At 40.7% G+C, this 25,403-nt stretch overlaps 1 protein-coding gene across 1 annotated transcript in view; it reads right to left on the bottom strand.

The window, feature by feature from the left end:
* MYO5B (myosin VB) overlaps positions 1-25,403 on the bottom strand; it is a 231,381-nt gene that overhangs the window by 196,693 nt on the left and 9,285 nt on the right. Inside the window, 2 exon segments of the mRNA XM_007465591.1 lie at positions 10,825-10,969; positions 16,728-16,899. Of these exon segments, the coding sequence (XP_007465653.1) occupies positions 10,825-10,886 (62 nt within the window). The 5' untranslated portion in view covers positions 10,887-10,969; positions 16,728-16,899.

Below are 25,403 nucleotides of genomic sequence, written 5' to 3'. Positions count from 1 at the left end.
ACTGAGGAGACAATTAAAGCTTGTGACACGGATTCTTTTCGTGAGCACCAGCTCTGAATCCCCCAAATCATAGAGACTCATCTATTCTAAAAGTTTCCCAAACGCTTGTCCAAAGACTTGCTCCTTTCTGAATCAGTTGTAGAGCTTTTTAAAGAGATAATTTGGTTTCACCCCTGAAATTCTGGTTCAGTAAAGCAGGTGTGTGTGTGGGGGGGGGGGGGATTCTCTCCATGGTTCTGAAATGGAGTCATCTGGGGTAACCTCTGCTTACTCCCTCCATGGGCAAGGCCAGTACTAAAATTCAATTCTAACAATTTATCTCCATTATAAAGGACCTCCCCAAGGCTTTCCTCTTTTTCTTTTTTGAGACAAAACACTGTCCACTGTCACATGAGAACCTATGTTCTGATGTAATCAGAAAGCTACTAAAAGAGCAGGGCTCTTTAACTCAGTCTAGGAAAGTGACACTGATAGAGGAATAATGGCCATGTTTTCCTTATATGTCTCCTATGATGGGGATGGCTTGCACTGAGCCAGCCACCTTCTCTCACCTTCTTTCCATTGTAGCACACCAATAAGAACTATGGGGCCAGGGAACAGATTTCCTCTGGGGACCATGAACTAGTCCACAAAGACAACTGCATTTATGGGTGTAGACACTGCCCTGGACACGAAACTAGTCCTCTCTTTTCCTCTATTTATTAGGAAAATTGTGAGCGAGCTCCCCCTGAAATATGTATTCATAAATTACTTTCTGTGCTACTGTACTAATACACTGTGCATATTATAAGAGATATGCCAACAGAATTTTAAACCTTAAAAGACTGGGAAAAGCAAAGTTCTAATATTTTCTTCCCACATGCCAGTGAATCTTCCAAAAACCAATGTGCCCCAGCAGACTGTTGCTCTAACCAACTGATGCACCACCGCAGGGACCAGAAGTGACTGAGTCTCACTTCCATCCACTTGGGAAAAGCTGTTTTTCCGGCCTCCACCACACACTCAGTTAGTGACATCAGGCAGGCTGTCTCTCAAGCAACTGCCTATAAAAGCAATTGAATAATCACTTGGTTCCTGCAGTGTATTGTTACTTTCCTTTTGCTTAAGCTTACAGATTCCATCACCGAAGGACAGTGGTGTCCACATTCTAACACTGTTCTAGGAGCTGCTGAGTGAGTAACAAACAGTGCAACTTCACTTCAAGTTCAAAACTCAAAGCTGTTGGTTTTCTGTATATGACAAAAAAAGGTTTAGATATAGTGCCACTGATGCTGTATTTCCTCTAGACAGGTTAGCAACAACCTATAAACTTCTGTAATTCTAATTTCAAACACAAGCCTATAAATCCAAAAGAACATTGCTAATCACATGGAATGGCCAGCCTTCTACTATTCCCTTGGGCCTGAAGGACCATCTGTTCTCTGAGGGCGACCTATAAAGGGAATCCAGCGCAGCCCTGATGTCTCCTTCCAGCACTTCTTTCCTTTGGACACTATGAAATGATAATGACATTACTTATCAGATCATCAGTATTATTTATCACCAGATTATCACCACCACCACTGTATCAGACACTTACTGAACACTTACTCTGTGCCAGAAATCATTCTAAGCACTTTTCATTTATCAACTAATTTAATTCTAACAATCTGGTGATTTAGACACTATTTATCCCCATGTTAAAGACGCAGGCACTGATGCAAAATAAGGTTAAGTGGCTTGCCAAGGTCACACGGCTCCTCTGTTCTGAGAGCCAAGGCAGTCCTGTCCCTGGATGCCGAGCCGCTGCGCTTTACAGCACCTTCCTCTCCTACTAAACTTGGGCACATGAGCTCATGAGGTCCACGGCCACTCTGTCTTTCGGGATATAAATGTAAAGATACGCAGTTAAAAAAAGAGTAGCTAACATGGTGTGAAGGCATTATCATGATGCAAACAGAAATGTCATTTCATCCTGCTAGGCTTCATATTTTACCAGCTTTTTTTCACTGAAAATTATTTCAGACACCATGTAAAACGAATCTTATTCACACATCAGTACCACTATGAATTCTGAAAGTAGCCCGTGTGAGGTGACAAGTGTGACTCTTGACAGCAGAACCAGGCTGGGTAATGACAACGCAGGGGGAAGCTCGAGAGCGCGTCCACTGGGTCCTGCCCGGCGCGGGACAGCTGCTCGGGGCCAGTTGTTTCTTACAATAACCCGAGGATGGAAGTACACACACGGATCCTCTTGCTTCAGCTGAGGAAATGGAGGAAGCTTAGGTGAAAGAACATGACCAGGTGAAACACGGGAAGGAAGCAGTGAGGCTGGGCTGCTAACTGGGGTCTGGCGTGTCCACCTCCTCAGACATGAGCCCCTGAAAATCACGCCTGACCAACCTGGTGTGCACAGGTTTTAACACGATTTAAAATACAGGTAAGGACCTAAGTTTTTATTTCTATTAGATTAAATTATCAGTTCTTAGTAAAAGAACTGCTCCCAGCATGTTATAGAAATCCAGCCGGGTTAACATCTCCTCATCAAGGATGGAAGCAAAAGATCTGTTAAATTTGCACATGCATCAAGCCCGGGAGACTTAAAACATCAAATGCAATAATCAAGATTCAAAGAGATACCCTGGAATATTGGAACACAGGGACAAAAGGTGAAATTTAATACAGGTAACTGTGAATCCTGCTCAGCATATAAAAAATCAATTGTGCAAGTTGCAGAATGAGGGAAACACATCTTAAAAGGAGCTTGAATTTATAGTGACAGAAAGTAGATCAGTGGTTACCTGGTGGTGGAGGGGTGGATTTCAAAGAAACACAAGGAAACTTTTCGAAGTTAAGGGAATATTCATTACCTGGATCATGGTGATGGTTTCGTGGGTGTACGCATATGTCAAAATCTGTCAAAGTGTATGTGCAATTTAATGTAACTGCACTTTCAATAGGTGCAGCTTATTGCTAGTCAATTAAACCTCGTTACAGTGGTAATAAAATAATTCTTGTGCATATGTGGGCAGGGGGAGGGGAAATAGGAATTTGACAGCTTGCAAACTTAGTGAAAATCAGCAATATGAAATGCCTGCCAAGTCAGTGCAACTGTCGGCTCTGTAACAGAAACTCTCTGTAAGGAGGAACTCTTCACCTCACCTGGCAGACCGCATTCAGAGACCACGGATATCAGAGACAAAGACCGGATGGTGTCCAGGGGCGACCCACAGTGGGAGAGGGGCTGAAAGCTATGCTCAGAAGGAGTGGCTGTGGCAGCCAGGATGCTCAGCCAGAGTCGGGGAGGGGGCTGCCACGTGTAAGGAAACGCTCACTGTCCTGTGTAGCTGCTCAGGACAGAGCTCAGAGCCACGGGTGAAGGCGACTGGAGATGAGTGGAGAGCTGCGTGATGGAGAAATTCCCGACAGTGAAAGCTGTTAGAAATGGAACACGCTTGAGAGACAGAGCTACGTGGACTGGGAATGGTCAAGCAGCACCCAAAGGACCAGCTGCTGGGATGCGGTCTCCAGCGTCCCTACAGCTTAGCCAGTTCCTACCAAATGACTGCAGGCCCTTTCCTAACATGACGTCACTCTCCAGGTAAGATAAAAAGTGGTTACTAACAAAATGATGTATCTTTCAGCTCTGTGATTTTTGATTTGGGACTTGACTATTAGTAACATTCATGACCTCTGCAGTGTCACAGAAGTTAGACAAAGGAAATGATCCAGTCCTATTCTTTTCTAAATTCACAATTTTAAAAGGAGATGACAATATACACTTACCATCGATTTCTTTTAACACAGGGATGTCATAATTAGCCACATTCACTGCATACTTAACTTTCCCCTACACTCAAATCTAAATAATATAACTAGAATTTTAAGCAGGGTAGGCAGAAATATAAAGAAACTATACAGTCTAAGAGATTATAAAGGATCAAATGATGCTACTGACCTCGGTGCTGGGGCACCCCGTGGGGAGGGAGAGGGGTGTACAGACATGGCTGAGCAGCGGGGCATGGAGAGGAGACGAGGGAAGCAGGGAGGAGTAAGTGTAGGAGAAGAGCCTGAGGAAGACAGCACCCTGGGAAGAATGTGAACAAAGGGAACTAACTACCCAGGGCATGTTTGAGAAATAAGAGATAATGGCAGAGAGGAGACAAAGTCATTCCTGTGTTCAGACATCTTGAACATCTCCTATATCTTGTCCTAAAGCAACCTAGTCCTGACCTGAAATCATAATGAATGGGAAGGAAAGCAAAACTGCATCCAAAAGTCAGGGCTGAATGAAGTCACAGCTTCAGACTTTACTGTAAAAATCCAGGAAGTCGCTGCTCCCTAACCACTGACCTCCCCAGCGATGCCGTCGCTTGCTGTATTCAACGACAGCCAAGGAAGCTGTCCGTCAGCTTTAACATCAGTTCCCCCAATTTTTATAGCACTCAACGGGTTTTAAAGGCTCCTCATGACCTCTCGCAGGTCCAAATCCCTCTCTGAGGTGATGCCACTATTCTCCTTAAAGGGTGGACTCACTGAGAACCACAGGTCCCGAAGGGTTTGTGCATGGACACACAGTAGGTGGGAGAGACATCGCCGGGGACAGACCCCTGGACACTCCTGTACAGCAAACATCTTACAGAGAAACAAAACCTGGCTCTGCTCCCAACACTGAAAACATGAGGCTCAATCAGAAAGTACTTCAGAAAAAACTTCCCCAAACTATACAACCCAGAATAATAAACTACCTTACATCAAAAAGGAAGGAAGAAACTGGCATCATTCTAGTTAAAACTTGATCTCAAAGCAAAGTGTGAATTTCGGTCACCTATGTGCAGTTCCTTTTTTTTTTTTTTTTTTTTTTTTTTTTTTTTTTTTTTTTTTTTTTTTTTTTTTGCAGTACGTGGGCCTCTCACTGTGTGGCCTCTCCCGTTGCGGAGCACAGGCTCTGGACACGCAGGCTCGGTGGCCATGGCTCACGGGCCCAGCCACTCCGCGGCATGTGGGATCTTCCCGGACTGGGGCACGAACCCGTGTCCCCTGCATCGGCAGGCGGACTCTCAACCACTGAGCCACCAGGGAAGCCCCTGCAGTTCTTTTTAAAAATTATTTTCCCCCAAATCCAAATTCCACAGAGTCTGCAGCCCAAAAGAGATGCTGAAATCTCCTGAGTCCATTCTTGTCTATCCCAGAGTATGCCACCCCAATGACCAGGAAGATAAAGTTGTCAATTCTATTTTTTTTTTTTTTGGACCTCCGAAGATGGAAAATGTAGACCTTTCTCATTACCTCTCTCCCTTCTGCAACACATCTCCACAGTCAGGATTTCTCTTGGAGCACTCCCACAGGTGGGGGCAGGTTTCAATCGGCTGCCACAGGTGCGCCGAGCTGCACTTCCCCTCCCCGGGACCCCGAACAGGAGTGGTCCCATCTTTCACTATTAGTCACAGCTCAGCAGCACAGCAGAGCCAGATGGAAATGTGTGTGCTCTATTACCTTGGCTACCCGAGCAAATGAATTTGCTCTGCAGTGTCCCCACTCTCTTTCAGGAAAGAACACAAAAGCTAAAAAGAAAAAAAAAAAAAAAAAAAAAAAAAAAGGATCAGACCTGGGGAGCACAAGAAGGTGACCCACTCCTACCAGCAGAGCTACAAAATACACCAAAACTCTAATCTCACTCTGGAATTTAGACACTTTTGAAACATTAAGGCAAAAGGTCTATCCTTTGGTCCTCATGGCCCTGAGGACCAGAGTTTGCTCTGTTTTGGGAAGACTACCTGGGGCCAGTCGACAGGCACCAGTGATGGAGGGAGGACAGCTTCTCAGCAGGTACAAAGGGCTTTGGGGCAAAGAGACCGGGTCTGAATTCCAGCTTCAGCACCTACTAACAATCATTACACAGAGGTCATTGAAACAGGCAAGGTATTTCCGCAAGAATCTAAACTACTCATGAGAAGGTGTTCTCATCCTTGGAAATGGTATAGGAATATGGAGAGAAGGAAGCGATTTTGAAATAGGGCCCATCAGAGAAAAATTGGTCTTTGAGCATCCTCCTTGTGTCATATTATCTCTTTATCTAACAAGCTCTAAAATGTCTCCATTGCTCTAGGCCATCATTTCCCAAAGAGTCCTTGAAGACAGTTTTGTGTCTAAATATGATTTGCAAACCCAGCATAATGCATCCCCATTGTGGAGACTGGAGACTCAGAATGCATGTCAACATAACTACCCTGAGAAGCCGCCTGCCTTGAAGGCAGATGGTTCACTTGATTAATCCAGGGTTTCCAAGAGTCGTCTGACCATCTCTGTACCCTTTGTTAACAGAACACGATTTTCTCCCAAAGTTCTCCCCGGCCTTCAGAGGCCTCCACCGTCTGGCCACCCTGCCTCTAACTGTACCGTCCACACCCCCCCGACGCAGATGCACTTACCACATAGGTTAAGCTTTCCTGGGTGCTGGTTCTCTAACCATGCCTTTTGTGAATAATAGCTTTTTTGAGATATAGTTCACTGAACACACGATTCACCCATTTAAAGTACACAATTCAGTGGGTTTCAGGGCATCTGCAGAGCTGTGCACCCACCCACACAATCAGCTGCAGAAAATTTTCATCACCCGCCCCCCACCATCACCACCACTTAAAAAAACAAGACATCCTCAACAGCAATCACTCCCCACTCCCCTCAAACCTCCAGCCCTAGGCAAATACTAATCTACCTCTCTATATATTTGTCTACTCTGGACATTTCATATAAGTGGAATCACACAGTATGGGTTCTTTTATGTCTGGCTTCTTTCACTTAGCATGTTTTCAAGGTTTATCCCTGTATCAGTATTTTGTTCCTTTTCATGTACCAAATAATATTCCACTGTATGGCTATAACCACATTTTATTTATCCATTGGTCAGTTGATGGATATTTAGTTTTTTCCCCACCTTTTGGCTACTGTGAATAATTCTGCTATGAATGTTTGTGGATGAGTTTCTGGGTGAACATGTTTTCAATTCTCTTGGGTACATACATAAGAGTAGAATTGCTGAGTCCTGTGGTAACTCTGTCTAACCTTTTGAAGAACTGCTGGACCATTTTACATTCCCACCAGCAGCATATGAGGATGCTAATTTCTCCACATCTTTGCCAACTCTTGTTGTTTGTCTTTCTGATGACAAACATCCTAGGGGGTGTGAAGCACTATGTCACTGTGGTTTTGTGACCGTACTTTTTGATGCCCCACTGTTAGGGTATTGATCACTCTACTCCACCCACCTAGAGTCCTGCTTCTCACTCTACACATCCTACCAATTCATCAAGATCCAGCTTAAATGCTACAGTTTTCTTGGCCCAGGTGTGACAATCATCTCCAAACTCAATTCAAACAATGCTGAGCATGGCTTCAATTTACACTTCCTGCAGTTACAGGCTTTTTGGCCTACTATGTCCTCTCTCTCCAACCAGACTAGACTGTTGGTGCCTTAAGAAGTGGGGAGTGGTCTCACATTTCTTAGTGCTCATTCGGGAAGGAGCCTACCAAATAACGGATACTTCACAAACGTTGGCTGATATGACTTAACACAGGAGCTGAGGCTGGAATCAGGGGAGGTAAAAATCAGGGAATGGGCATTTCGGATCCTGAACAAGGGAGGAGCAGAAATACAGTAGCGGTCAGTCTCCTTTCTCACGGGAACTATAGTCTCTTATGTGGAAGACAGAATTCACGAATTTGATGTTTTATACTAGCTTAAGCTTTTTATTCACTGTGAATCTCCATTTACTCTCAAGCCTAGTCTTGAAGTCAACAGGGATAGAGACAATGAACCACTCATCTTGTTATTGTGTCTCCTCAACCTCTGCATGCAGCACAAGATTCTGGATGGAAACCTCAGCATGGGGATGAAGGTCTGGATTTATCCCTTCGAGCTTTGACAGACTCCTCCCACACACTCAAAGCATCAAGACTTGGAGTGTCCCAGTGTGAACGACATGAAGAAAGAAAATCCAGTCCCCAGTGAATCAAGAGAAAGAATTGCTGAGTCCAAGGCCAACTGACTCAGAGTCACCGAAGACTGGGAGTCATTAACTTTAGTTTCTTGTACGCTTTATTTTGCCCAGCGGTTATGGAGGCTCAGATGCAAAGCAAACTGTGTTAGACTGTGGCTACTTGATCCACAGAACAATTATTTCAAAAACTGCTGATGAGTCAGGAAGAGCACAATACAGTTGGCAAGTATTGTTACATGAACGTGTTCTAGTATTCAAAGTTGACAGAGAAGGCCCATAATGGAAATGCAGCAAAAAACCGTCCCTTCATCTGACCAGTGTGTCTCCTTCTTTCCCTGCAAAGATTCTGCTGGGGCTTCTAATATGCCTCTCAGATCAATAGCAGAAACCATGAGCTGCTGACAACAGAACTTATACAAAAATAGCTCTCTCTCTTGTGGCCACGTGTGCTGGCCTTATGCTTCTAATGCACGTTCACGAGCAAAAACTGTACAAGAATTTCAGCAAAATTATTTGGCTACACCCTAGGACTCAGTGGGTAAAACGATTATAAACCTTAGCACTTTAAAGAAAATCCTTGAGAAAGCAACTCCTTGCCCAACTTTAACATCCAAACCCCTTAATCATCAAATGCATTACCACAGGCAAGATCATATCACCACCACCCTGGATGCTCATACCTGCCCTTTCCCTCTAACAGGTGTGCACAAGGACCCAAACAAGTGAAATAACCCAAAAGTACAGCTTCCGGAACGGAAAGGAAGGTAGGTATTTAATCAAAAGGATCTATGGTATGGATAAAAGTGGAGGCTAGATGTTTCTCAACATCTAGGGGAGCCTCAAGAAGTCTGATAAAGAACAGCAACTTCTGATACATCTAAGTGCAACTGGCTAGGAGAGGAGAATGGAATGAAAAACAAACATCAATGACATCCATGAAAGGACAAGTCTCAGGGAGCTGGCAGAACTTTTAGCATGGTAGGAAGTCGTCAGAACCAGGCCATACTCACCTTCCATTTTAGAGCCATAAAGAAACCATCCGTAAAGGAGGAAGGATAATCTTCACATGAAGCAAATGATGACTTGGCTTAAGTGATTCTCCCAAGATGTAGAAGCCTGTCCAGACCCCAGGTCCCCCTCCACTGTGCATACACCTGAGCGAGGCCATGTGCTGCATCACGCTACCCCTCATCCTTTTCCACATGTGATCTGACCTTGAACTACACTTCAGTCCAGAGGTGTGTGCCTCAACAGCTTACCAAGCTAAGAGACTCCAGGTCAAGCCCTGATAGCAGATGAACATAGTATGTGGTCGTTTTATGGCATCAGAGAGATCAAAGGTCATGACCATTTTAGCTCCACAATCTATAACATTTGGGAGAAATAAAATGGTTGTAGATCATTCTACTTATTATATTGCTGTTCTCCAATCACTGCTTATATTGAATACGGTCACTGTGTATCCATAAGGAAGCAGCCCATACTGATCTCCACAGCCAGCAATAAAACATTATAAATTAGTAAGGAAACTTACATAACAGTCTTTCCTCATGGAAATTTTCATTGGGCTGAAAATTACACTCTGATATCCACCGAAGCACAGACCACCTTAAGTGGGATTCTTTCTCACTCCTCTCACTAAATTAGCCTAAGCAGCCCTCCTCCCCACAAAGGACTCCTACTTTTCCTGCTAGCTCTGTAAGACATTCTCTAGAGGTGGCAAAAAAGATTTAGCTGAAAGGATCCAGCATTTTTCTGTTAATTGGAAAAATGCATTTCCACCAAAACTTTGGTAAAACTATCGTTCCCTATACTATATCTTGACAGTTCAAGACCAACACTGTGGTGGTTAATTTTATGTGTCAACTTGGTTAGGCCACAGTTCCCAGACATTTAGTCAAACATTAGTCTGTTTGACTATGTTTACTGCTATGAAGGTGCTCTTTTCTAGATGAAATTAACATTTACATCAGTAGACTTGGGTGGGCCTCACCCAAGCAGTTGAAGATCATAAGAGAAAAAAATTTGACATCCCCACCGAAGAGAATTCTGCCAGTAGAAAGCCTTCAGACTCAAAATGCAGTATTTTTTCCCTGGATCTCCAGCCTGACAGCCTACCCTGCAGATTTTGGACATGCCAAGCCTCCACAATTGCATGAGCCAATTCCTTAAAATAAAAATCCCCCTCTTTACATACACACACACGCACGTGAGCACACACACACACTCCATATTGGTTCTGTTGCCCTGTAGAACTCTGACCAATACACTCACCTAGCCCACCTTCTGACGAAACAGACCTGTACCTATCTTTCAGAGTTCGAAAATCAGACCTGCTTAAGTGCCTAAACAGAACTCCACTTCCAGGCTAAAAACCTGAAACCACAATGCATAACTGCTAATTTGAAATTTCTATATCTGCCCCAAATGCCTGGCATCTCAAGAAGTTGTCAGAGTCCTGGTTCCTTCAAAAGGGAGCCTTCAGTGAGATCTGCAAAATGAATGGTGATGGTATAAAATGGATTCATTACACCTGGAGGGGAGGAGAGAAGGCCAAAAGAAAGTCAAGGAGAGATGACACACTAGGCATTAACTGCATTGCTGAAAACTGAAATAAGTCTAAGGAGCCACTGTTCTTCAAGCCAAGGCTCAGGTTCACAAGAATAAGACGAAGACATGAGGAAACGTGGTAAGAAAAGAACCTGAGCTGGTTTGGTTCCCAAGACTCTTCCTCAATCCCAGAATCACCACTCCACCACTGAGAAAAGGCAGCCAAAGAAGGCAGAAACTCCCTTTTCTTCCCTCTGACCACCCAGGAGGACTTCTGGGCTGAGGTTATTCTTACCTGGCCATCTGCTTGTAGGCTTCCTCGGCCACAGCAAAGATGTGAGGGTCCATATCCCCCATGTTTTGGCCACTGTAGGCATAGATGACATCTTGACCATAGATTGGCAACTGTTCATAAGGATTAATGGCAACAAGCACGATCCCTGAAAACAGAAAATGCAGTCAGATTCTGAGAGCACAATGGCCTCGTGACAAGAGCTTTATAGGCCCCTGTTCATATACATCAGAACTAAAAGGAAAGAGGGACAGAATGAGTCTTAACCAATCACTCAACTAAATCTAGATGTATGTGTGTTTATCAGGCACTCTGCTAGGCCCTGATGGAGAAAAGAATGACCGGCCAGGCCTCCAAATGCCCTAGAGCATGGAATAAGCATATATGCATGGGCACGTGTGCACACACAAACACGCACGCACAAATGCTCAACAAACTGAATTCATAAAATAGACATGTACAGAGTGTTGCAGGACCAGAAAGAAGAGGGTACTTAACCCAGCCAACAGGTGTAAGGCTTAAAAAAAAATCTCAGAATTAAAATCTAAAAGAGGGACTATTAATTTCTCATTTGTATGTGGGTTGTCATAACTAAAATATAAACAACTTGTGAACAGGAAATACGATTTACACATCGTAATGTCAAATCTTGGCTCAGCTGATTATTTTTTATTTATTTATTTTTTAACATCTTTACTGGAGTATAAATGCTTTGCAATGTTGTGTTGGTTTCTGCTGTATAACAAAGTGAATCAGCTATACGTGCACATATATCCCCATATCCCCTCCCTCTTGCGTCTCCCTCCCACCCTCCCTAGCTCACCCCTCTAGGTGGTCACAAAGCACCAAGCTGATCTCCCTGTGCCATGCGTCAGCTGATTATTAATTGTGTGACTTTGCCAAATTACTTAACCTCTGAGTGCCTTAGTTTCCTAGACTGCAAAATGGGGATAATAATTGCATTTCCCTGGTTATCCTGGGGGTAAAATGATTAATAGAGAGAACATTCACACCATTCAGATTTGCACAGTAAGCACTGAGTGTTGGCTATTTTTTATTGTCTCACATCACACTATATCATGCATTATCTTTCACTTCACTATTTTTCCCATCTTGTGTCCCCAAAAGGACATATTGCAATGGTGGACTCAATAACTACACGTTGAATGAAGAGTTAGCAAATCCTCTCACCCTGAAGATCTTTTACGGAAGGGCAAGGTAAATTGATATTTGAGAATGTGAAAAGCGAGAAAAAAAACAAATTCAATATTCAAGGTAAGACAAATTCATGCCTTTTTCTTTCACATAAACATATTCTGGATCTCAAGGGAACCACTGATGGGTACAAAAAATGTGAGTTTTTCCAGTCATTTGGGGAAGAGAAGGCAAGAATGCAAAGGGTCTCTGCCAAGATGGGAGAGCTCCTCCATTGTGCTCCCTTCTGGTGTTTGAAAAGAAGCACAGTCAAGAGAATGAGAAGACAAGCCATAGACATATCTGATAAAGGACTGTTACCCAAAATATACAAAGAACTCTTAAAACCCAACAGTAAGGGAATGAACCATCTAATTAAAAAACAGGCAAAAGACCTAAACAAACACCTCACCAAAGAAGATATAGAGATGGCAAATAAGCATGGGAAAAGATGCTCCACATCGTAAGCCATTAGGGAAATGCAGGTTGAAACACCAATGAGATACCAGTATACACCTATTAGCATGGCCAAAATCCAGAACACCAGCAAGGACAAATGCTGGCGAGGATGTGGAGCAAAGGGAACTCTTATTTCATCACTGGTGGTAACGCAAAAGGGCACTGCCACTTTGGAAGTTCCTTATGAAACTAAACATAATCTTACCATATGATCCAATAATCACACTCCTTGGTATTTAGCTAAAGGAGTCAAAAACATATCCACACAAAAACCTGCACGTGGATGTTTATAACAGCTATATTCATAATTGCCAAAACTCAGAAGCAACAAAGATGTTCTACAGTAGGTGAATGGACAAACTGTGGTACATTGAATAATGGATTATTAGTGTTATAAAGAAATGATTTATCAAGACATGAAAAGACATGGAGAAAACTTAAATACATATTACTAGGTGAAAGAAGCCAATTCGAAAAGGCTACACACTGTGACTACACCATATGATATTCTATAAAGGCAAAATTATAGAGGCAGTATAAAAACTCAGTGGTTGCCAGGGGTTAGCGGGGAGAGAGGGATGAACAGGCAGAGCACAGATGACTTTTAGGGCAGTGAAACTACTGTTATGATACCGTAACGGTGGCTACAGGTCATTATACATTTGTCTAAACCCGCAGAACATACAACACCAAAAGTGACCTAATGTGAACTATGGACTTTGGGTGATAGCGATGTGTCATTGTGGGTTCATCAATTTTAACAAATGTTTCACTCTTGAGCAGAATGGTGATAGTGGGGAAGGCTCTGCATGTGTTGGGAAAGGGGTTATATGGGAAGTCTGTGTACCTTCCACTCAGTTTTGCTCTCAGCCTAAAATTGCTATAAAACGTAAAGTCTATTAAAAGGGGAAAAAATACGAGAGAGAGAGGGAGAGAGAGAGAAAGAAACGTGAAACTTAATAAACCACATTACCCAAGTAAAGAAGAAAGGGCAAGGAGAGGAAAAAGACAAAGCCCTCTCCAGATGAAAGTTTTCCTGAAAATTCAACCTGGAATGAAAAATAAGGCCCAGAACTGAGAAAAACTCCAATTAATAAAAGAATTCTCCAAGTCATTCACCTTAAAAACAGCCTCTCATGTTCTACTGGTTACCGAGAGTTTGTCTAAAACCCTAGTTCATTCCATTCAAATTTTGATATTATACTCTGAGGTCACACATTTTCCTAAAATGTCTCAGCCCCCTCCACAGCAGGTAAGAGGGCTTCTTGATGACTTAGAATTCTGTACTACATCAGTCACTCTGAAAGCTGAAGCTGGAAGAGCCAAGGTACGCTTGGATAAATGCATACAGACACCCGGACCTCTCTTAGAAGGAAGGAATGCCTGTAAAAAGCGAAGCTGGTGGTCATTTATCCCTTTCCCCAAAAAGGGAGATTTTCAAAAATCTTTTTGAAAAAAAAAAAAAAATAAAAAATTTTTTTAAAAAAAAAAAAAAAAAAAAAAAACCTCTTACTGAGGGCTTCTTTCAAATAAAACTCTCACTAACAACTGGGGGAAAGGAGCTTGGGGAAACTCTCTCAAGCACTGAAATCAACATGGCATTTCCAGCTCCTGAAATCTGGCATAAAAGCTCATCCTAACTTAGCAGCCAGCTGGCCAATTCCAAACCAAAGTGGGATATCACAATGAAAAGAACCCTGACCCCCTGAGGGCTCACCTAGGATCACAGATAAGCCAAGGCACTGAAGTACAAATGGGACAACCCCCCACAAAGAAGCCCTAGGCTGACTCTGCAACCAGATCCTAAAATGTTTTGCCCCTCAAACGACAATATACATAGGGTTTTTGTTTTCACCATACCACTTAACAACAGTCTAAAAAAGAGAAGCCAAAATTTGGGATGGGGGAAATTGAGAAATTTCAAGAAAAATCTGAGAGAAATTTTAGGACATTTCTTTAAAGCATCTGTCATGGCACATAAATCATACCAATGTTTTCTTAGGTCAGTCTCCCAAGACAATAGAAATAAAAACAAAAATAAACAAATGGGACCTAATCAAACTTAAAAGCTTTTGCACAGCAAAGGAAACCATAAAAAAGAAAAGACAATCTACAGAATGGGAGAAAATACTTGCAAACAATGCAATCAACAAGGGCTTAATTTCCAAAATATACATACAGCTCATACAACTCAACAACAAAAAAACACACAACCCAATCAAAAACTGGGCAGAAGACCTAAATAGGCATTTCACCAAAGAAGACATACAGATGACCAAGAGGCACATGAAAAGCTACTTAACATCACTAATTATTAGAGAAATGCAAATCAAAACTGCAATGAGGTATCACCTCACACCGGTAAGAATGGCCACCATTAAAAAGTCTACTAATAACAAATGCTGGAGATGTATGGAGGTGTATGTATTCCCACCTATACTGTTGGTGGGAATGTAAGTTGGTGCAGCCACTATGGAGAACAGTATGCAGGTTCCTCAGAAAACTAAAGTTAGAATTACCACATGATCCAGCAACCCCACTCCGGGGCATATATACAGACAAAACTGTAAGTCAAAAAGATACATGCACCCCTATGTTCACAGAAGCACTATTTACAATAGCCAAGACATGGAAACAACCTAAATGTCCATCAACAGATGAATGGATAAAGATGATGTGGGGTGTGTCTGTATGTATACGTATATGTGTGTGTGTGTATGTGTGTGTATATGTGTATATATATATATATATATATATATATATATATGAATACTACTCAGCCATAAAAAAGAATGAAATAATGCCATTTGCAGCAACATAGATGCAAACAGAGATTATCATACTAAGTGAAGTCAGAAAGAGAAAGACAAATACCATATGATATCACTTATATGTGGAATCTAAAATATGGCACAAATGAACCTACCTATGAAACAGAAAAAGAGTCACATATGTAGAAGACAGACTTGTGGCTGCCAAGGGGGAGTGGGGTGGGGGAGGGATGGACTGGGAATTTGGGGTTAGTAGATGCAAACTACTACATATAGAATGGATAAATAACAAGGTCCTACTGCATAGCACAGGGAACTATATTCAACATCCTGGGATAAGCCAGGATATTGAAATTAACACAACATTGTAAATCAATTATATTTCAATTAAAAAGTAAATTTAAAAAAAGCATTTGTTATGGTTTCTGATCATGAATTCAACAAATATTCATCATGCACATGTTTGTACATGGGCAAGTGAGAGGGTCAGACAGAAAGGCAACCCTTTCTCAAGCAGAAAACAAAAACATGCACCCCAATGTTCACTGCAGCACTGTTTACGATAGCCAAGACATGGAAGCAACCTAAATGTCCATCGATAGAAGAATGGGTAAAGAAGATGTGGTACACATATACAATGGAATATTACTCAGCCATTAAAAAGAATGAAATAATGCCATGTGCAGCAACATGGATGGACACAGAGATTGTCATACTGAGTGAAGTAAGTCAGACAGAGAAAGACAAATATCATGATATCGCTTATACGTAGAATCTTTAAAAAAAAAAAGGGTACAAATGAAGTTATTTACAAAACAGAAACAGACTCACAGACTTAGAGAATCAACTCACAGTTACCAGAAGGAAGTGTGGTGGGGAGAGATAGGGGGTCTGGGATTGACACGTACACAATGCTATATTTAAAATGGATAACAAACAAGGACCTACTTATAGCACAGGGAACTCTGCTCAATATTATGTAACGACCTAAAGGGGAAAAGAATTTGAAAAAGAAGAGATACACATATATGTATAACTAAATCACTTTGCTGTACACCTGAAACTAACACATTATTAATCACCTATACTCCAATATAAAATAAAAAGTCAATAAAAAACAAAAACAAGCCAGCTGTACATTTGCATCAGTGCGCTCCACAGTGAGAGCAAATGCCTGAGCTAGCACATTGGGATGGATTTACTGCTTTCCTACTGATTCCAGGAATGTGCCTGACCATCAAGCCACAAGGTGTGGCCCATTTCTTCCCTGCTTGAGCTGTGATTAACACCAATCCTCCCACAGAGAGGTATGGCAGCCTAATTAAGCCACATTCACTGACTGCAAACATTTCAAGGGTCTCAGGCGAGAGGCACTTATAATGAGAGCGAAAGTAGGATTCTTAACCACTGGAGTTTAACAGGTAAAGTCTAAAGATTGTAAGCACTTTCAAACACACACAGCCAATAGATACCCCCACTTACCACAGTAAGTGTAGATATGGTTGGACTCCAGGAAACGGACCTTTAAGTTATGCAAAACTGCAGGCTCATGTAGATAGCTAAGGGCAGTTAGGTCATTTTCTCCCACCAGGATATCTGGATTCCGCAGGAAGGGAAGCTGGTTGCTTTGGACATCAATGGGGTATTCCCGAATCTAAGGAAAGGCAAGTGACAAACACAAAGAGGCACAGTTATGAAGCATTTAGCCGGTATTCAACGTCCTGTCTTGTTGGCTAGGATCGCTACCCTAACATGATCGTATGTGAAGATAAATAACACGTTTTAAACAAAGCGAGTTGAACAAAATACCTGTGTTGCCATAAGTGACAAGCTCAGGTAGAAAATTTGCTGATAACATAATCCCAGTGTATCAAGGTAAAAGACTGAATAACATGAGAAATTCAGGAAGCACAGGTAGATTTAATAAAGTGTTCTGCTCCTCGATGCAAAAATACTGAGTCTTCAATTCTAGTTGCCGTACTGTTCTTTCTCCCAACCAGGAAAGCTTCTTTGGTTTGCCCAATGTGATGCTGCAGTTTCTTTACTCTCTCTCCCATCATCCAACGCACTCACCATTTTTTTTGGGGGGGGGGGATTACCTTACAACTAGCAAACTGCTCTCCATAATTCCATTCAAGTTGTACACATATTTTTCCCCAACCTAACTGCGAGCAGTAATTTTACTTTAACCTAAAGTACAATAGGAGCTTGAGGTGTGTGTGTGTGTGTGTGTGTGTGTGTGTGTGTGTGTGTGTAATTAGGGCCTATGACTACACATCATAAAGTCAAATCTCAAATACAAGGTGTTATCCTTGTACTCTCAGCATACATAGCACTTGGACTACATAAATACTCAAAATACATTTAGTGACAGGATATATAACTGACTCCTGTACACATGTAATTAATACAAAGACGAAATTAAGAACAGTCAGCTCTACCCACCACCAGTCCCTCCCATCAAGCCTCTCAGACAGCTTCATCCACAAGAGGGCAGACAGCAGAAGCAAGAAGAACGACAATCCTGCAGCCTGTGGAACAAAAACCACATTCACAGAAAGATAGACAAGATGAAAAGGCAGAGGGCTATGTACCAGATGAAGGAACAAGATAAAACCCCAGAAAAACAACTAAATGAAGTGGAGGTAGGCAGCCTTCCAGAAAAAGAATTCAGAATAATGATAGTGAAGATGATCCAGGACATCGGAAAAAGAATGGAGGCAAAGATCGAGAAGATACAAGAAATGTTTAACAAAGACCTAGAAGAATTAAAGAACAAACAAACAGAGATGAACAGTAAAATAACAGAAATGAAAACTACACTAGAAGGAATCAATGGCAGACTAACTGAGGCAGAAGACAAGGTGTTATCCTTGCACTCTCAGCATACATAGCACTTGGACTACATAAATACTCAAAATACGTTTAGTGACAGTATATATAACTGACACCTGTACACATGTAATTAATACAAAGGTGTAATTAAGAAGAGTCAGCTCTACCCACCACCAGTCCCTCCCATCAAGCTTCTTAGACAGCTTCATCCACAAGAGGGCAGACAGCAGAAGCAAGAAGAACGACAATCCTGCAGCCTGTGGAACAAAAACCACATTCACAGAAAGATAGACAAGATGAAAAGGCAGAGGGCTATGTACCAGATGAAGGAACAAGATAAAACCCCAGAAAAACAACTAAATGAAGTGGAGATAGGCAACCTTCCAGAAAAAGAATTCAGAATAGTGATAGTGAAGATGATCCAGGACCTCGAAAAAGAATCGAGGCAAAGATCGAGAAGATGCAAGGAATGTTTAACAAAGACCTAGAAGAATTAAAGAACAAACAAACAGATGAACAGTACAATAACTGAAATGAAAACTACACTAGAAGGAATCATTAGCAGACTGACTGAGGCAGAAGAACGGATAAGTGACCTGGAAGACAGAATGGTGGAATTCACTGCTGCGGAACAGAATAAAGAAAAAAGAAAGAAAAGAAATGAAGACAGCCTAAGAGACATCTGGGAAAACATTAAACGCAACCACATTCGCATTATATGGGTCCCAGAAGGAGAAGAGAGAGAGAAAGAACCAGAGAAAATATTTGAAGAGATTATAGTTGAAAACTTCCCTAACGTGGGAAAGGAAAAATAGCCACCCAAGCCCAAGAAGTGCAGTGAGTTCCATACAGGATAAACCCAAAGAGAAACACGCCAAGACACACAGTAATCAAATTGGAAAAAATTAAAGACAAAGAAAAATTATTGAAAGCAGCAAGGGAAAAACAACAAATAACACACAAGGGAACTCCCATAAGGTTAACAGCTGATTTCTCAGCAGAAACTCTACAAGCCAGAAGCGAGTGATATGATACACTTAAAGTGATGAAAGGGAAGAACCTACAACCAAGATTACTCTACCCAGCAAGGATCTCATTCAGATTCGATGGAGAAATCAAAAGCTTTACAAACAAGCAAAAGCTAAGAGAATTCAGCACCACCCAAACCAGCTCCACAACAAATGCTAAGGGAACTTCTCTACAAGAGAAGAAAAGGACCTACAAAAACAAACCCAAAACAATTAAGAAAATGGTCATAGGAATATACATATCGATAATTACCTTAAACATGAATGGATTAAATGCTCCAACCAAAAGATACAGGCTTGCTGAATGGATACAAAAACAAGACCCATCTATATGCTGTCTACAAGAGACCCACTTCAGACCTACGGCCACATACAGACTGAAAGTGAGGCGGTGGAAAAAGATATTCCATGCAAATGGAAATCAAAAGAAAGCTGGAGTAGCTATACTCATGTCAGATAAAATAGTCTTTAAAATAAGGAATGTTACAAGAGACAAGGAAGGACACTACATAATGATCAAGGGATCAATCCAAGAAGATATAAGAATTATAAATATATATGCACCCAACACAGGAGCACCTCAATACATAAGGCAACTGCTAACAGCTATAAAAGACAAAATTGACAGTAACACAGTAATAGTGCGGGACTTCAACACCTCACTTACACCAATGGACAGATCATCCAAAATGAAAATAAATAAGGAAACAGAAGCTTTAAATGACACAACAGACCAGATAGATTTAATTGATATTTATAGGACATTCCATCCAAAAACAGCAGATTACACTTTCTTCTCAAGTGCACACGGAACATTCTCCAGGTTAGATCACATCTTGCGTCACAAATCAAGCCTCAGTAAATTTAAGAAAATTGAGATCACATCAAGCATCTTTTCTGACCATAACGCTATGAGGTTAGAAATGAATTACGGGGAAAAAAACGTAAAAAACACAAACACATGGAGGCTAAACAACATGTTACTAAATAACCAAGAGATCACTCAAGAAATCAAAGAGGAAATCAAAAAACACCTAGAGACAAATGACAATGAAAACACGATGATCCAAAACCTATGGGATGCAGCAAAAGCAGTTCTAAGAGGGAAGTTTAGAGCTATACAAGCCTACCTCAAGAAACAAGAAAAATTTCAAATAAACAATCTAACCTTAGACCTAAAGGAACGAGAGAAAGAAGAACAAACAGAACCCAAAGTTAGCAGAAGGAAAGAAATCATAAAGATCAATGCAGAAATAAATGAAATAGAAACAAATAAAACAATAGCAAAGATCAATAAAACTAAAATCTGCTTGAGAAGATAAACAAAATTGATAAACCATTAGCCAGACTCATCAAGAAAAAGAGGGAGAGGACTCAAATCAATAAAATCAGAAATGAAAAAGGAGAAGTTACAACAGACACCACAGAAATACAAAGCATCCTAAGAGACCACCACAAGCAACTCTAGGCCAATAAAATGGACAACCTGGAAGAAATGGACAAATTCTTAGATAGGTATAACCTTCCAAGACTGAACCAGGAAGAAACAGAAAATATGAACAGACCAATCACAAGTAATGAAATTGAAACTGTGACTAAAAATCTTCCAACAAACAAAAGTCCAGGACCAGATGGCTTCACAGGTGAATGCTATCAAACATTTAGAGAAGAGCTAACACCCATCCTTCTCAAACTCTTCCAAACAACTGCAGCGGAAGGAGCATTACCAAACTCATTCTATGAGGCCACCATCACCGTGATACCAAAAGCAGAAAAAGATACTACAAAAAAAGAAAATTACAGACCAATATCACTGATGAATATAGATGCAAAAATCCTCAACAAAATACTAGCAAACACAATCCAACAACACATTAAAAGGATCATATACCATGATCAAGTGGGATTTATCCCAGGGATGCAAGGATTCTTCAATATACGCATATCAATCAATGTGATACACCATATTAACAAATTGAAGAATAAACACCATATGATCATCTCAATAGATGCAGAAAAAGCTTTTGACAAAATTCAACACCCATTTATGATAAAAACTCTCCAGAAAGTGGGCACAGAGGGAACCTACCTCAACATAATAAAGGCCATATATGACAAACCCACAGCAAACATCATTCTCAATGGTGAAAAACTAAAAGCATTTCCTCTAAGATTAGGAAAGAGACAAGGATGTCCACTCTCACCACTATTATTCAACATAGTTTTGGAAGTCCTAGCCATGGCAATCAGAGAAGAAAAAGAAATAAAAGGAACACAAATTGGAAAAGAAGAAGTAAAACCGTCACTGTTTTCAGATCACATGATACTATACATAGAGAATCCTAAAAATGCCACCAGAAAACTACTAGAGCTAATCAGTGAATTTGGTAAAGTTGCAGGATACAAAATTAATGCACAGAAATCTCTTGCATTCCTATACACTAATGATGAAAAATTTGAAAGAGAAATTATGGAAACACTCCCATTTACCACTGCAACAAAAAGAATAAAATATCTAGGAATAAACCTACCTAGGGAGACAAAAGACCTGTATGCAGAAAACTATAAGACACTGATGAAAGAAATAAAGATGATACCAACAGATGGAGAGATATACCATGTTCTTGGATTGGAAGAATCAATATTGTGAAAATGACTATACTACCCAAAGCAATCTACAGATTCAATGCAATCCCTGTCAAATTACCAATGGCATTTTTTATGGAACTAGAACAAATCATCTTAAAATTTGTATGGAGATGGAAAAGACCCCGCATAGCCAAAGCACTCTTGAGGGAAAAAAACGGAGCTGGAGTAATCAGACTCCCTGACTTCAGACTATACTACAAAGCTACAGTAATCAAGACAATATGGTACTGGCAAAAAAACAGAAACATAGATCAATGGAACAAGATAGAAAGCCCAGAGATAAATCCACACACCTATGGTCAACTAATCTATGACAAAGGAGGCAAAGATATACAATGGAGAAAAGACAGTCTCTTCAATAAGTGGTGCTGGGAAAACTGGACAGCTACACATAAAAGAATGAAATTGGAACACTCCCTAACACCATACACAAAAATAAACTCAAAATGGATTCAAGACCTAAATGTAAGACCAGATACTATAAAACTCTTAGAGGAAAACATAGGAAGAACACTCTTTGACATAAATCACAGCAAGATCTTTTTTGATCCACTTCCTAGAGTAATGGAAATAAAAACAAAAATAAACAAATGGGACCTAATCAAACTTAAAAGCTGTTTCACAGCAAAGGAAACCATAAACAAGATGAAAAGACAACTCTCAGAATAGGAGAAAATATTTGCAAACGAATCAACGGAAAAGGGATTAATCTCCAATATATATAAACAGCTCATGCAGCTCAATATTAAAAGAACAAACAACCCAATCCAAAAATGGGCAGAAGACCGAAATAGACATTTCTCCAAAGAAGACATACAAATGGCCAAGAGGCACATGAAAAGCTGCTCAACATCACTAATTTTTAGAGAAATGCAAAGCAAAACTGCAATGAGGTATCACCTCACACCAGTTAGAATGGGCATCCTCAGAATATCTACAGACAACAAATGCTGGAGAGAGTGCGGAGAAAAGTGAACCCTCTTGTACTGTTGGTGGGAATGTAAATGGATACAGCCACTATGGAGAACAGTATGGAGGTTCCTTAGAAAACTAAAAATAGAATTACCATATGATCCAGTAATCCCACTGCTGGGCATATACCCAGAGAAAACCATACTTCAAAAAGACACATGCACCCCAATGTTCACTGCAGCACTCTTTACAACAGCCAGGTCATGGAAGCAAGCTAAATGCCCATTGACAGACGAATGGATAAAGAAGTTGTGGTACATATATACAATGGAATATTACTCAGCCATAAAAAGGAATGAAATTGAGTCATTTGTTGAGATGTGGATGGATCTAGAGACTGTCATACAGAGTGAAGTAAGTCAGAAAGAGAAGAACAAATATTGTACATTAATGCATGTATGTGAAACCTAGAAAAATGGTACAGATGAACTGGTTTGCAGGGCAGAAGTTGAGACACAGATGTAGAGAACAAACATGTGGACACCAAGAGGGGAAAACTGTGCTGGGGTAGGGATGGTGGTGTGCTGAATTGGGCGATTGGGGTTGACATGTACACGGTGATGTGTATAAAATTGATGACTAATAAGAACCTGTAGTATAAACAAACAAACAACAAAAAAACAACTAATACTAAACTTTCTTTTGGTTATTTGTATGGAAATATGTTAATATAAATGTTTCAGACATTACATGAAATTTCAAAAAATTTTATACGTTCTGGTATAATGTTTTAAGTCCTAATTCTAGTTATTACTTTAAAATGTATATCTCAGAAATAACTAAATTTCCTTGTCAATTGCATTATTATGAACTTTCATCAAATCTTTAACCATGGTCATTTTTAAGTCTTTTGTCATTTACAGACAGTTCTGGGTATACTCTTATGCTTTTGCAAAAATGTTCCTATAAAAGGGTTTCATCTTCAAGGAATTCATGGAAAAGACTCTGACAAGTACAGGTTTCTGGTAACTGACTATACTGCTGAACTGAATGAATAAGCATTTTCAGAACTCTAATGGAAAACTGATGAATTCACAAAAGTGCTAACAAAAGATCACGACGAAAAAATAATTACATGGAACTGAGTGAACTGATGAGGATGATTATAATTTTTGTGACTTTCTGTTTGAATAAGAAAAAAATCCCACAAGGACTCAGAGGCAAAAAATATACAAATCAATTTTCACTGCAAAGTAAAGGAGCTGTTACAGTGGAGAATTACTGGACTGAATGTCAATATTATGACATAGTATGAGTGTGTTTCATGTTTGGTAATTGTAATCATTGTTGCTTTTGTTGTGGTCATCCATTTACAATGCTTGGTGTCAGTTTATCTCTTGTAAAAATAAAATACAGTGTGTATGTGTGTGTGTGTGTGTGTGTGTGTGTGTGTGCAAAAATGACGTAATTAATAAAAAGGTAGTGTTCTTTAATATTTAAACAGAAGGAACTTGACTGTTGCTTACCATGTTTTATCTGAGTGTTAAGTTTCTTATGGTGTTCTTAAAAATCATCTGAGAGACTGTAAAAAGAGTTTCCTTGGGACTTCCCTGGTGGTCCAGTGGCCAAGACTCTGCATTCCGAATACAGGGGGTCCAGGTTTGATCCCTGGTCAGGGAACTAGATCCCACATGCCGCAACTAAGAGTTCACATGCTGCAACTAAAGATCCCACATGCCACAAGTAAGACCCGGTGCAGCTAGCTAGCTAGTTAGCTAGGTAAGTAAGTAAATAAATAAATAAGTTTCCTCAACACAACTTATGTTCAGGAGCTCTTGGGCAGGGACCAGGAATATCAGTTCTTAAAAATCCCCATGTAGCTCTGTACAGGTAGCCTATGGATCGTATTTTTTTAAATTAATTATTTATTTCTGGCTGTGTTGGGTCTTCGCTGCTGCATGCAGGCTTTCTCTAGTTACAGCGAGCGGGGGCCACTCTTCCTTGCGGTGCACAGGCTTCTCATTGTGGTGGCTTCTCTTGTGGTAGAGCACGGGCTCTAGGCGCGCAGGTGTCAGTAGTTGTGGTGCAGGCTCAGTAGTCGTGGCTCGTGGACTCTAGAGCACAGGCTCAGTAGTTGTGGCGCACGGGCTTAGTTGCTCCGCGGCATGTGGGATCTTCCCGGACCAGGGATCAAACCTGTGTCTCCTGCATTGGCAGGCAGATTCTTAACCACTGTGCCACCAGGGAAGTCCCTATGGATCATATTTTAAGAATCACTATTCTATACAAGTCTTTCAGTGCTCTCTCCTGTCCCACTTTTAGAGGGACTTGTACTACCAGATATTAAGGTATATTATTAAAGTTACTATGGCATTGGTTTAAGTTAAAGTACTGTGGTAATGGTTTTAAAATAGACAGATAAATGAAACATAATAGCAGGTCCAGAAATAAATGCAAGCACATATGGGTAATTTATTCATGATGACATTAAAATAACAAATAAATGTTAAAAGGGATTTTTCAGTAGTGGTAGGTAAACTTGCAGCCATTTAGGAAAAAATATTGAGTCCATGTTCTATTCTCCCTCATATTAAAATAAATTTTAGATGAAAAAAATAAAAATTAAATGAAAAAAGAAAAATAAAACCAATAAGAAAATGTGGGCAAATCTTTGTAAAAGCTTTGAAAGGAAGTACCTCTAAGGGGTGAGACAAAAGCCAGAACAATGTAGGGA

The sequence above is a fragment of the Lipotes vexillifer genome, unplaced genomic scaffold (genome assembly GCF_000442215.2).
Source record: "Lipotes vexillifer unplaced genomic scaffold, Lipotes_vexillifer_v1.1 scaffold36, whole genome shotgun sequence".
NCBI classification, from domain to species: Eukaryota; Metazoa; Chordata; class Mammalia; order Artiodactyla; family Lipotidae; genus Lipotes; species Lipotes vexillifer.
This window is presented reverse-complemented; position numbering and strand designations above follow the sequence as displayed.